General features: G+C 38.1%; 2 protein-coding genes across 2 annotated transcripts; one reads left to right on the plus strand and one right to left on the minus strand.

Moving 5' to 3' along the window:
* Positions 1 to 566: 566 nt before the first annotated feature.
* Positions 567 to 3,901, plus strand: LOC122649724 (equilibrative nucleotide transporter 8-like). Its single transcript, XM_043842968.1, has 2 exons — positions 567 to 1,706; positions 2,733 to 3,901. The coding sequence occupies exons 1-2, from the start codon at positions 1,208 to 1,210 to the stop codon at positions 3,491 to 3,493; spliced, it is 1,260 nt and encodes a 419-aa protein (XP_043698903.1). The 5' UTR covers positions 567 to 1,207; the 3' UTR covers positions 3,494 to 3,901.
* Positions 3,902 to 6,152: 2,251 nt separating this feature from the next.
* On the minus strand, positions 6,153 to 8,830 carry LOC122650062 (G-type lectin S-receptor-like serine/threonine-protein kinase SD2-5). Its single transcript, XM_043843359.1, has one exon. It carries the CDS (start codon positions 8,713 to 8,715, stop codon positions 6,253 to 6,255), a length of 2,463 nt encoding a protein of 820 aa, XP_043699294.1. The 5' UTR covers positions 8,716 to 8,830; the 3' UTR covers positions 6,153 to 6,252.
* Between the last annotated feature and the right edge of the window lie 5,631 nt (positions 8,831 to 14,461).

Genomic DNA, 14,461 nt, shown 5'->3' on the forward strand with positions numbered 1-14,461 from the left:
TTGGCAGAGATAAGAATCTGGGAATAATAGATTGGCCTTAGCGCTTTCCAATCTGGGGAACCCAAAGGACGAATCTGGTTCGTCCTATTCTCCAGTTTCTCATCAGTGCTGGAGCTGTACTTTTACCATTACTCACCTCACTCAAATTGTCACTCTGAGAAGACCTTCCCCCACACCTTAAACTGAAACTGTTATAGTAATGAACAATCTTCCTTCTTTTTTTTTCTTTTTTTTGGCCTTCTCCAACCAACATTGCCCTCTAATTCCACACATTATCACAAGAATAACATTTTCTTCAAAAACTTTATTTAGTAACTGATGAACATTGATAAAGAGTGAACACAAAAGAGAACACCCTCCCCTTCTCCTGGCATGTTCAGTAGCCAATAATCCATGTGATGAGAAATGGATGCCACGCTCTTCTCTCGTCTTAACAGGAAGAGACGAGGAATCTGGCAATTGTTGTGCTAAAAAATCAGATATTTCTCTACCATCCAAAAATCAAAACAACTCCAATAAGTCATGTCAAATCATATCTTTTATGAAAGAATTGATTGATGAAGCCAATATAATTGGGACCGGGAGTTTGCTTCAGCACCACTAGCTTAAGGAGTAGTGTTACATCTATCTTTTGTTCATAGCACCAAAGCAAGGGATGTGATGTACTTGATTTGCAATATGGTATGTGACACAGACACATTGTAGCTTCTTTTGAGTTTGAACCTCACAAATATATACTGTTACGTTTCACGCGTGCCCAACCTAATGCTTCCTGAAATTTGATGAACATCAAGGGCAATTAAGAAACTTTCAGAAAATGAAACTGCCAACCATAACCCAATGATTAACTCCATCAATTCAGCATGATCATGTTTATGTTTGCACAGAGACTGAAACTTGACACGTTTACCAGTGGAAAGTTCTAGCTTTCGGGGAATGAGATTCGGGACGTTGCATGCAAGCTGAGCTATATGTAGCAGTAGAATAAAAGCCACTTCTCCCTATACTATCCATCCATTCTGTCCCCACACGGCAGTCTCTCTCAGTGTATAGGAGACCTATTGATTCCAAACTCTAGCCTATCAACAAATTAATGACCAGTAGAGGAACGATCATTGCCCGCTTCAATCACCACTGGACCCACTAACCATCTCTCAAAAGGACTATAAATATTTTTGTATTTGTGAGAAGAAGACATCAATATGAAATGGAAGGAGTCAAGAGCCTCTGTGATCAGACTGAGCCAAGAGATGCCTTCAACATGGCATATATAATTCATTTTGTTCTAGGTGCTGCCAATCTTCTTCCATGGAATGCTCTAATTACTGCTGTTGATTACTTTGGCTATCTCTATCCAGATGAGCATGTTAACAAAGTGTTTGCTGTAGCTTACATGGGCTCTTCACTGCCAGTCCTTGTCCTTTTTTTGAGTTGGGGTAGCTGGAACAAGAAGTCAAGCTTTAGACTAAGGATGAACTTGGGACTGTCAATGTTCATTCTCTCTGTCATGACACCCCCATTGATAGACTGGACTAGTCACAGCAGTGGGCCACAAAAGAGGCTACATGGAGCTTATACTGTGACTGTTGCAGCAGTGGCAGTCTGTGGTTTAGCCGATGGGCTGATTGGTGGAAGCTTGATAGGCTCTGCAGGGAAGCTTCCCAAACGGTATATGCAAGCCGTTTTTGCAGGAACTGCTTCCTCAGGTACTCTCTTAAAATAGATAGTTCTTGTAGCTTCTCTCTGTTCAGTAGCAAAGGTAAAAGTTCTTAAGTTGAAAACTGGATTGTCAAAAACTAAATTCATCAAGTGAACCTAAAATAAAGATTGGAGTAGCACAGACAAGAATGAAACTCAAAACCCAACTACCTTAAATACTACTGAAGTACTCAGAAAAACTTAAGCAACCAGCATAATAGAGATTTCAGTCAAGCAAAGAATTTGATTTCACTGTCGTTTTTATTGTTTTTGGAAAACCTAGAATGCTTCACTTGGTTACTAGAGTGACATGATTTAACTTTAAAAACATGCTGTGATACAAGCATCTGTACAAGGGTGTATCCAATGCATGAGGCTCCCGCCACTGCTGGGTCTGGGGAGGGTCATAATGTATGCAGCCTTACACCCGCTTCACAGAGAGGCTGTTTCCCGACTCGAAACCCGCGACCACTTGTTCGCAATGGAGCAACCTTACTGTTGCGCCAAGGTCCGCCCTCACAAGCATCTTTACATTAGTTTGAAATAAGTTTCATGTTTTGAGCAGAACCTGAGTTGGGCTCCCCTTGTCAGGCTAGCAGGCAACTCTTCTTGAGCTTGTTGTTTAGGATAGTTGAAACTTGGGTCTTCATGATTTGGTTAATCACAACGAAAGCTTTAATTCTCGTAGGGAATACCTGACTAAGAATTATTCAGATAATGCAGTTGTTCATGAACCATCAAGACTCATCTAGCAGTTTTTATTACATGGATTGAAAACTTGTTTAAAATTTTACCATACATGAGCACTTTTCTCAATGTTCAAGATCCTCCAAGGGCAGAACACTGCTTAGATGTTTCTTTCCTTTTGCATCTTGATGCAAAAGGTGAGATATAAACTTGATGACCCGGAGCAAATCAGGTGAAAATCAGCCTCAGAATGGGTTCATGTCTTAAACGTCAACTTTAACTTCTAATCCCAAACAATTCCCTGCCACATTTCTGAATCTCTGATCAAATTCATCATCTGCCTACAGGGGTTTTAGTTTCCATCATGAGGATCATAACGAAGGCATCCCTTCCCCAGACCCCTGAGGGTCTCCGGTTAAGTGCCCACCTCTATTTTGTAGTCAGCACTCTTATCGTGATGGGGTGTATTGTCTGTTGCAACATTTTAGACAGGTTGCCAGTTATGCAAAAATACCAGTGCAAGATAACAATGGCTCCCAGGACCCTCATCTCTGGTTTTTCAGATAATCCGCAGAGTTCCATGAGAATGCTCTTTGAAGTTGATGAACCAGAACAGCCTAAATTTTGGGATGTGATGAGAAAGATCAGATGGCCAGCTTTTGGGATTCTTATGATATACACTGTAACGCTCTCTATTTTCCCAGGATACATAGCCGAAGATGTGCACTCCAAGGTTCTTCGAGATTGGTATCAAATCTTGCTGATCACAATGTACAATGTCTCAGATTTAGCAGGAAAGTCCTTGACTGCAGTTTATGTTCCGAAGACAATTGCAAAGACTACATGGGCTTCCATCTTCAGGCTTTTATTCTACCCTCTCTTTACAGCTTGCCTCCATGGACCAAAGTGGTTTAGAACTGAAGTGCCAGTAGTATTTCTGACGACCATGTTGGGACTATCCAATGGGTATCTAACAAGTGTTTTCATGATACTTGCTCCAAAATCAGTACTTGTTGCAGAAGCAGAAACAGCTAGCATTGTGATGGCTTTGTTCTTGGCATTTGGATTAGTAATTGGTTCAATTCTGGGGTGGTTCTGGATTATTTGAACCATATGAGTCCTTGCATATGGCCAAGTTGATCTTGAATTCATGATTCCTATCCTCTTATATACAGAGGAAGGCACGTTATTTCTCTATCACCCTTTCTAGCTCCAAATGTTATCAAAGGAATTGGAAAGTTCCAGCTGAAAAGAAGGATGCAAAAACCCCATTAATCCAGCTAAAGAGAGCATATATGTTATTATACTAGAAGAACTTTCATAGGATATTCGATTATTTGTTCATTTCCTAAATATAATTTAAGTAATACTGACAGATATGTGTAAGCTTTGGGTATTAAGCTTATCATTATTGCTCTATCCGTGATGCGTATCATCTGTGTTGGACTATTGGTCTAATACAAAGCAACACTGATAAGCTTCATACCTAATTTTTAGGTACCTGAAGTTAGTATCATCTTGTTTTTCCCCCATTTCTTCACTTCTTGATCATGGCACTACTCCTCAATGTTCCACCTGTTAAAAAGAGGCAAGCAAAATATATTTCGAAACAAAAGAAATACATTGAATCCATGGATTAAAGTGGATCCCGGTGCTTTGAATAAAAACTCAGTAAAAAAGAATGTTTTATGCTTCATTTTACAATTTCGATTTATTTCTGGTTATAAATTCTATCTACTGCATTAGAGATCAAAGATGTGCACTTTTTTTTTTTTAATTTGTGAGAAACATAAATCAGCAACCACTTTTCACTTCAATATCAAATAAATTGGTTTAATCTAAAATCTATAGTAGATCTATGAATAAACTGCCAAATATCAAATATGACCTATCAAATAAATGGTAGATCTATGAATAAACTGCCAAATATCAAATAGGACCTCAAATAGAGATGATTGGAGGGCAAGGATCCATGTAGCCGACACCCATTTAGTTGGGATAAGACTGAGTTGTTGTTTTGTTTTTGTATTCTTTTGTTATTGAAAATCACAAAAGTTTAAAACAGTAAATCTGGCCTGGTGATAAAGAATGGGAGCTAGATCTTGCGAACGGATGAAAAAGGAGGGAAGGAAGGACGTACACCTGAAACTATCTATCTTACTGACTGAATGACAGAGAAGGAAAGAAGACAGTAATTGAGAACAAAACAGTGCAAAACAGATCAGGAAAGAAAAACGGAGACTGCAGGAAGCAAAAGCAGCCAGAACCTGATACCCCCTTACAATTTCTAAAAAGTCTTACTTAAAAACCACTCAATATGATTTAGTCTAACTATGGGCTATAAATCAATCAGTTCTCTAAAGTCCACATGCCTAGGAAGTTCTGCAAGACTTCAGATTTTTATTGTACTTTTTCACATATTGATGGGGAAAATGTAACTATAATTCAAATTCATAATAGGAGCAAAAGAGTAATATAATAGAGTGATTTTTTCACATATTGACAAAGATTATAACACCATGAAAAATATGATTTTGCTTCATACTGTTGGCAATACTGGAATTTAACCACTATTTTTAATATTTAAGTTTAAAAAAATACAGTAGTTAAGATATTCAGAACTACTAGTGATACTTAAAGAGCTTTTAGCTATAAAGATGCAGGTGTTCTCTTTTTTTCCATCGGAGAGTTATATGATTTTGCATTGATATTGTTGGCAATACTGGAATTTAACCATTATTCCATTGAGGAGTTTTAAAATACATATGATGTGTTATGAATTTCTGTTTTATTCTAGTTTTGAAATAATCTTTTAAAAATAAATTCAGTTCAAAACTTAGGGACCATATTTTGTGTTTGATGAAATCTGTGGCCCTAGTTAAATTGAAAATCACATACAACACTAATGATTGTGAATTTTAGATGATGCCTTGATACGTTCTCATGAATTCAGGCACTGTCTCTTAGAAAAATTTATTGACCTATATCCTTACAGTATTGATGCTTCATTCCTCAGAATCAACTGAGACTCTGATCAGCCTTGGATACTTCTGATCCATGCTGAGTTGGTGGGTAAGCAGGCTATTCTAGAACTCAAATGATCATGATACTCAAAGCAATAAGCTTCACCTACAACTTGTAAAACAATCAGAACCAAACAACACATGCATACAGTGATACAGATAATCAATTTATGCAACACCAAACAACATTTGTACTACCATGGCTTTTTAGTTTGTGGTTAAAATTCTCTTGAAAGAATATAAATTCCTAGTGCTCTGATATATTAGTGAAAGACTAAAATAAATGAAACACTCAAGAACATAGCAGGAAAACCTTCACCATGATGAAACCACATCAAAGAAGTCCTCTAGATAAATGCTAACCCAATTGAATTTTACAGTTCTAAAGCTACTAAGTTTCTCTTTCCCCCTTTCCTCCTGATAAAACCTCATATTTTTTATCTGAAAAGAATGCAATGGCTTAGAAGGCCATTTGCTGGGGTTAATTTTCTTGCTCCATACTCTATGTACCACACATCAATGGAGGTTTGTGAACCTCCCTGGATCTGCCACTAGTACAAACAACACATGCAGGCAGAATGGGGTTCTTTCAAGACTCCCATCCTGACAAAAATACTCTTGAAAATTGACAGAAACACAGGAAATCAGGAATGCAAATGAAACTAGAGAATGAAAGAAATAAAATGATTTCAACCAAAAAACTTCTATAGAGTTGACATTTTACAGCACCAGGTCTGAGTAATATACAATGAGGCACAATGTATAACCTTCAAAGATGTTTGGATTTATTTTTGAAGGATCTGAGTTTTAATGGCTAAACCTCCATTTGTATAAACAGCTTGAGCTATCTGGGCCCTGACAGGCGTACATCTGAGAGATATGCATCGCTATTGTAATCTGAGGGTCCTGATGAAGTACCATCCTCACTCATCGACTTAAAAAGGCTTGAATAAAGACGGGACCCTATTTGAGAGGATGTTGGGGGCTGTGGAACAGGAGCTAGACCTTCAAGCATTTGGACTACTTTACTCATGGATGGTCGCAAGTACATGTCGTCCTGTATACACCACAAAGCAACCTTAATTGCCGTGATCACCCTCTCATCATCTTCATGTGTCTTCAGCTTCAAATCGAGGATTTCTTTGATTCTCCCTTCTTCCATCATCTTGAAGGCATAAGAGGGAAAATGAGCTTTCTCTGAAGTCTCTGCTAAATCAAAATTCTTCCTTCCCCCAATTATCTCAAGCAAGACCATGCCAAAGCTGAACACATCACTCTTCTCTGATATAGCTTGGTTTGTAATCCACTCGGGTGCTAGATACCCCCTGGTACCCCTTAATGTGGTGAATACCTGGCTCTGTTCCCTAGTCATCAGCTTAGCCAAACCAAAATCTGAGACCTTTGCTAAAAAATTATCATCAAGAAGCACATTTTCAGGCTTTATATCACAATGGATAATCTTTACGTTACAGTCCTCATGGAGATAAGCTAATCCTTTTGCTGTGCTTAGGGCAATATTAAACCTCGTTCCCCAGTCCAAAAAATCATCTTTTCCATCCTTCTGGAAGATCCATCTGTCCAGAGACCCATTTGCCATGTATTCATAAACAAGAAGCCGGTGATTTGCCTCAGCACAAAATCCTTTCAGCCTGACCAAATGGACATGGTGGATGCCGCCAATGGTGCTAACTTCCGCTCGGAATTCTTTCTTCCCCTGACCAATGCCCTCCAATTTCTTCACAGCTAATTGAGTCCCATCAGGAAGCACCCCCTGGTAGACTGAGCCAAACCCACCATGACCAAGTTTCACAGAGAAGTTACCAGTAGCATCCTGAAGATCCTTGAAACTGAACCGAAATGGTGCACCACATATACTCTCCAAGAACATATCCTCTTCTGATGAATCATTATGAGGAGCCTCTGGTATGTTTTTCTTCTTGTTGTGGCACCATAACACCAAATAAAGTATACCAGAAATAACTAGTACTGTCAGAACAGAAATGATCACGATGATGTGAAAGTGTTTCTGGCTGCTGCTGCTTCCCTTCCCTCCGGAATTTTGCCCCTGGTTTCCATCTCTTGGAACCTTAATGTATGAAACAAACCCAGTGGATCCCTGACTAGACTGCTTCAAGCTTCCTATCTGATCAAATAGAAAGCATTGCCCTGTAGTGTTGTCAAAGAACAAAGCACGGCAAGAGCAGTTACTTAGGCACGCATTTTTGCAACCAGTTAGATCAGACTTGGAGGATGGTGGAACAAACCCCAGCGCGAAATAGTCAAGTTTATCCCCTGCATCTACAAGTTCCAATGGACCATTTGAACTCTTACATGGAGAGTCAATCCCAGGTGCACAATTAGGTTGGGAGACAAGAACATCAGGGCACTGGCACTTGTTGTCAATGTAACAAACATAATATGGATCACAAGGCTCAGGGGTGCCACAAGAATCTTGAGGAATCACTTTCGGCTCTGCTACAGTTGACCTTTGAAGACTGTAGAATGAGATCGACCCCTGGGAGTCTAGCACTGCAGCCCATGTGATGTTTGGATTAGAATTGTCCGAGAAGATAAACTGCCATAGCAACACTTGATTTTTATCGTAAAAGTTCCATGAATTGGAGCTCAGAGATGCAGATTTAACCTCCCCACTAACCTTGTTAATGGTTTTACGTATCTCTTTTGAAATAGACCAATAAGGTTGTGGAGTAGGGAAGCCTGCATTGAGAATCAAATCTCCAGAACTGATTTCAAGATAACAGCTCAAATTTTTGGGGCTTGGTTTGCTTACTAGCTTCATTCCCTCCAAGAAATCCTGACCAGACAAGAGGGTATCAGTGGGATAGTTGAAACTCTGCCAAAGCGGTTTACTATAATTTCCGAGCAAGACCAAATTTCCATTGTCCTGCAACTTCATGACAGTAACTCCTTTGCCTCCCGTATCTGTACACCAAACTACACCATCACCCATTTCCAAATAAGCATTCCCATTGTCTTCAAATACGAAATGATCAGAATTTCTAACAGGGGATCCTCTGTTTGCAGTCCAAACTACTTTTGAACTGCCGATGTGGAGGACAACTAACAAAAACGAAGTGACTTTTTGAGTAGTGAAGAAGCCGAAAGAAAATTCAGAGTTGTTGGATAACAGAAACCTCCCATTTTTATCAACCCAGTTCATCTGAGACCCCTTAAACCCTGGTGATATCTGGCCAAGAAACTGATTGCTAGCAGTGGAGGTTCCAAACAACGCTAAAATAAGCAAATAAATAAGTCCAGCATAACTCGAGAGAACCCGGGTTTCCATAACTATACGGAGATCTCAAAATCAGGTCAATCTCACTCAAAAATGGAGGTGATTGGCGACGACAGAAACTGATAGAAAGAGGATAATTTTGATGCAAAAAAGAGTAGAAGAAACCAAGAAAGGATTGGAAGAGGGAAAAAAACAGGACACCTTACACGAAAAACCCACCATTTTCTATAAACTATGGAAAACCAAACCAGCTAAAGACAGAAGAACCCGCCCAGTTAGACTAGAAATGAGAAAGTTGTCACTGGCAGCTAAAGAGTTCTCTGCATGTACCCACAGGAAGCAAGTAAGCTTAAGAAACTGTAAAGATCTCACTGAAACTACCAGATTCAGAGGAGGGCAAGGAAGTTTTAGATAGAAGTCAATGGAGGACAAAGGGAGATGATACTCAGAACGAGCAGCAATGATGTAACTGACCTCATTCTCATCTTCTTGTTACGGAAACAAATGGATTTGCATAGATGGGTTCTTGTCTTTTCCTGATTTGAGACAAGGAAAAGGAGAGGATCAGATGAATCTGTAATAGCCGGAGATCTGCGGGGTGGGCTTGAAGCTGATTTTATGTGAATTTAATTGGAATCCTCAGTTTTATATCCTCATCCTTATGGACCTCATCCCTTTCTAGTATTGAAAGAAACTGTTTGTGGAGGTTATGGGGAAGAAGATGAACTGCGAAACCAAATTGCAAATTTATTGCTCAAGTCAGCGGTCGCCGTGTGGGGTTTTGCTCAATCGAAGTCTGGAAGGAAGGCACGAAAGAATTTGGAAGAAATTTTGTGATTTGCCTCTGCCAGTATTTGAAATGCGGGTCCCATACCATTTCCAAGATTTTATTTTAGTCATCCCACAAAGTACACCTCTGTGACAGATTTCCTTGACTACTCTGGTAGTGTCGTTTTCACTGATATACAAAGAAAAAGGAGAGGAGCCCGACCCCAAATCCCCAATTTTTGTGGACAGTTGGAGAGCTATGGTTCGTTGCCAGACCGACCCCACTGCCACCTCAGATGCAACTCCCATGTTTACCCCATTCAGCTAGGTAAATCCTAACTGAAAAAAGAAACCTTCTCGAACAACTAAGCATCTTCTGGCTTTATGTAGACCAAGTTACCAGGTGTCAAACACTAGTTAGATCTCCAAGAGATTTTTCACAACGGTCTACCAATTTAGCTCACTTCAGTCTAGTATCTTAATCCTATAAATAGTGAAGCCTAGCCCAAGTAAGAAGAGAGGATTTCATTTCATTCTCAGTTTAGATAATTATCTGTTGGCTATTGCAAGAGATCTAATTTAAGCATTGGAGAATCCTAGTCAGTTCAGACCGATACTCTACTGTTTAGCTCTGCTCTTATATGCAGGTCAACTCAACCTTAAGAGAACACCAAGACAAATCTCGTTGCTATAATCCCAAAACTTTTAGGCATTGATTGAAAAGAGCTTCTCAAGTATATGAAGGCACTAAATAAAACGATATGAGCTTATAGCCATATTCCCAACACATCTCACCATACTAGAATCATAAATACCCATTATTTGATCTAGGGCGAGGCTTAAGGTTAGAAGTGCGTATCATCATCAAACAAAAACTGTGAGCAAAAACTAAGCAAATGATAAAGAAGAAAACAAGGAATATTTTATTGATCAAATGGTGGATCTTGGCCATCATCATGAGTGTTTTAGTTTAGTTCTTATTGAGACTTGATCAAAAAGCTCATTCTTGTTTTAAGGATTATTGTAATATAACATCTTTACTATACGTTAGAACTGTTCAGGTACTACAAGTAGACAAAGTGTCTTGTGTTAAGACTTAAAAGAGTTAAAAGAGTGGCCGTTACTCCGTATAGATAATGAAGTTTTTATTATAATTCCTTTAAATACATATTGGAACCCATGAACCCCACCTTCGAGAGGGACCAGCAGCAATCAACCCTTCTAGAAGGCATTGTCAATAATAATTAATGGTTCTATGAGATTAGCAAAACTTTTTCTACTAAAAAAAACTCTGTTTGACCTTCTACATGGGCGGGTTTCATGAAAAGTCCATCTATTTCGCATGGTCTCTATCATATCATAATTATTTATCCTCCCCAGTGTGAAAGGTCCGAAATGTCCCTTCTCTATTCCCTTAGTCATTGCGCAATGACGATCACTGACTGAAGAGATTAGTCTTCATCCATGGTGAAAGAAAACTCCATCCAAAATAATATAAATAATAAAAATTTCTTTTTTTTATTTCTCTTTGGAAGAAAATGAGGGATAAACAGTTTGTCATGCTCTTTTTAGGTTTAGTTGTTAGTCTCTCACTTTTCACACTCACATAGATAATGTTTATAGATTTTATTTATGATTTTGGTTATCTTAATTAAGTCACAGTGGACACCATGTTGAACTTGATCCACACCATATGCATCATATATTCCTCTCTCATAGAATTGATTTTTTTTTTTGGTAGAATATCTTATAGAATTGATGCTTTTAACAATTAATGGTCCTCTAATCCTTTCTATGAGTACAATTACGGGTTTATAACTAATGAACTAAATATAAATAGTGTACTAACCGATCATGCTGTCCTATAACATCAGCTTAAAACAATATAAATCTATATATGGTAATTCGGTGTAACATGAACATGTCGGTGAACGCGCAATCATGTTTTGAGCTTAATTAAGGGGTCAAAATCCCATTCCATTACTTGGCTTTCCCGCCTCTGTGAGGCGGATGCCATTGGTTGTACACATGTTTCTCCAGTTCAGTAAATTCCCTTTCTACCAAGAAAAAAAAAGAGAGGTCAAAATCCCAAACCTAGAATAATGTAGTCCTTAATTCCTTATCTATAATACTTAAATAAATATTTTTTGGAAATAATTTGTTATTATTTTATTTATTAAAAATAAGAGAGAAAGTTCTATGTCCGGGTCTCTGGGAGTGTAACCTATGCCAACACTCCTATGAGTCTATCTCTCTCCTCCCCATATGAAAGACACCTCTCTCGCCTTGTTTTGAGGAGGAGAGAGATAGACACATGGGAATGTTGGCGTATGCCATACTCCCGAACAAAAAACTACTTCCCGAAAAATAGTAAGGGAAAATAAACATGATGGGTGTATGAGGGAAAACACCAATGTCAAGGGAAAGTATATACATATACTTGACTCTTTGACAATGGCTCAACCCTAATGACACAAATAAAATATTTAAAAAAGGTGCACCTTTGTTGCTATAAAATTAGCTAGAGGTGAGTAAGATTTCATTAAATAAAAGAAAGAGGTGGGTAAGGAAAGGGGGGGGGGGGGGGGAAGGTATACTTTGTTCTTTGTTTATTGGGCATTCCTTATAAAGATTGAATCTTGAAGAGAAAACAAAAATAATACCTCTAAGGGATTAGGTGCACAATATCAGACTTACATTAATTTCAACAAAGATGTCTCAAAATGGTTGAACTTCATTCACCCTCTTGTCCTACTGAATATATTTTATGGAGTAAGTCTTGCAAGTGGGTTTTGAATAAATAGGCAATTTATTTATTCTTCACCATTTCAGTTTTGGTAGGTAAGAAGCTAAGAATCAAATCTCTGTATAGTGGGGTTTGAACTTCTTATGTCACATTTTAGGTGATAATGCACTCAGGTTGTGTTTGGTTGTTGGAGACAAGGATCCAACAGCTCATGTCTGTGAAGCCCAGCCTTGCAGCCCTTCCCAACATAGGCCCAAGATCTTTCACTTGTCTGGCTTGGGCCTGATAAGTATGAGCTAAGATGGGCTGTCAACCCATCATGCCTAGATTGTCAGTAGATGCATGTTTATCAAATGGGAGAAGAACGCTAACTAGTCGAATTGTTGCCGTGGTTCTTGTGTCCAAAGTCTAGACACAAACCAATGCCTTTGTGTGTAAGAAGACCATTCAACCCCCAGTAAAATATAAAATTCAAGTCCAAACTTATGCCTTTATGCATACTTTCATTGGCTATCGTACTGGTGCAGGGGCTACACAACCGGTTAGCGTTCTCTTGCCCATTTCATATTTTCATTGAATGTAAAGATTGGATCAGTCACTGCCAACCCTAATACAATTCCGAGTCAACTTGGCCAGACTGGTGCAAACTCCACCAATAACACAACCAAGAATGGGGACTCGTGAGTCAACTCATTCGATCTGGTTTATCTGATATATCTCAACTCCTAAATCTATGTTCCTTCTTACCAAAAAAAAATCTATGTTTCTTCATCAACTTGAAGATTTTTATTTTTCTTTTTTTGATGTTTGGCCTTAAAAAATATCAGCTATAGAATTCAAGAGGGTCCCTATTGAAGGTTTTCACTCTTCGGTTCTGATTAATTGAGGTTGGAATATCGTATTGACCCCACCTTTTTATTTTTTTCATTTCATGTAATTCATGTGAGAATTAATATTTCTTTGATAATTTTTATTTTATTTTTCTATAGAAAAGGTAGGCAAATTTTTTTTTCTATACTAACATGTTTAGTAGGTATCCCTAGATTAGCACCACGTTTTACAACATGATAAGGTGATGTGGCAATTTTTGATCATATTAATATCTAAGAAATGGTCTAGATTGGCCACATGTTAAATTTCAGATTCAGAGTCATATATTTTCTCACCTGTTTGCATTTTTTCTTGTATTTTTAGCTATTAATTTTTTTATAGAAAGTTTCATTTCTCACTTGATTTTCATAGCTTCAAACTTATATACTTGATTTTGACTGAAACTTAAAACGTAAGCAAGGGATCTTGAGGGTGTATCAATTCACAAAATTTTGGTTCTATATAATTTGATATTTTCAGGCCAATTTATAGATACTTCTAAACCTTCTAGATTAAAAAGCTCTAAAAAGTTATAAAATGTACATTATGGTCATATATTCCAAAACAAAATTACATATAATATTCCTAAAAGCCAAAAGTTTATCTAGTTTGGCAGGACGTTCAACATCAAGTTTTACCATATGGCAGGGTGATGTGACAATTCAGACGGTATGAATATCTATAAAATGATATTGATTGGCTGATGTCAAATTTAAGACTTAATTTTCCCTTTTTTTTTAATCAGATCCTATCGAGGGCCCATAGGCCACCAGGGATGACAACCCAAGAGGCAAGACTTAGCTCCAGGAGGAGAAGGTGATAGAAGGGGGGGGGGGGGGGAGAGTCGAACTAACGACCTCTCCCTTGGACTTAGGCCAATACCCTATTGCACTGGCAACCACCACCACCACGCCAAGAGACGCTTCCCCATATACCCTCTCATGTATGGACCAAATCACTTGTATTTTTAGTTGTTCATTTTTTTTGGGAAAAGTTTCATTTTGAGAGGATGTTTATATATATTTTTTACCACTCATCCAACTCTATTTTAGTTGAAACATAACAAGAGTCATTGGCATTTATTTATCCATAAAATTTTGTCATTATCCAATCTTTCAGGTGGTAGTGTAGAACACTTTTTAAACCTACAAAATTACTCCATTATTTCCAATAAGAGAGGGATTATTGCAACGTCAGAGTGTAATTTCCCACCAATAAAAGTGATGGGAAACCGAATCGTCGAGTAGAGGGTTTTAACCATGAGAATGCATTCTGATTGCTGCCTTGTTCCCAACTTCCCATCCAAAATTTTACGATTGATTTTTTCTATGATTTTATGGTTTTTGTCAAGATTTTGAATTTGTTGACTTATGTCCGTCCGCTAATCCAGTTCTTTATAGGACTTGAAGGACT

Source organism: Telopea speciosissima, chromosome 2 (assembly GCF_018873765.1).
Source record: "Telopea speciosissima isolate NSW1024214 ecotype Mountain lineage chromosome 2, Tspe_v1, whole genome shotgun sequence".
Taxonomy (NCBI): Eukaryota; Viridiplantae; Streptophyta; class Magnoliopsida; order Proteales; family Proteaceae; genus Telopea; species Telopea speciosissima.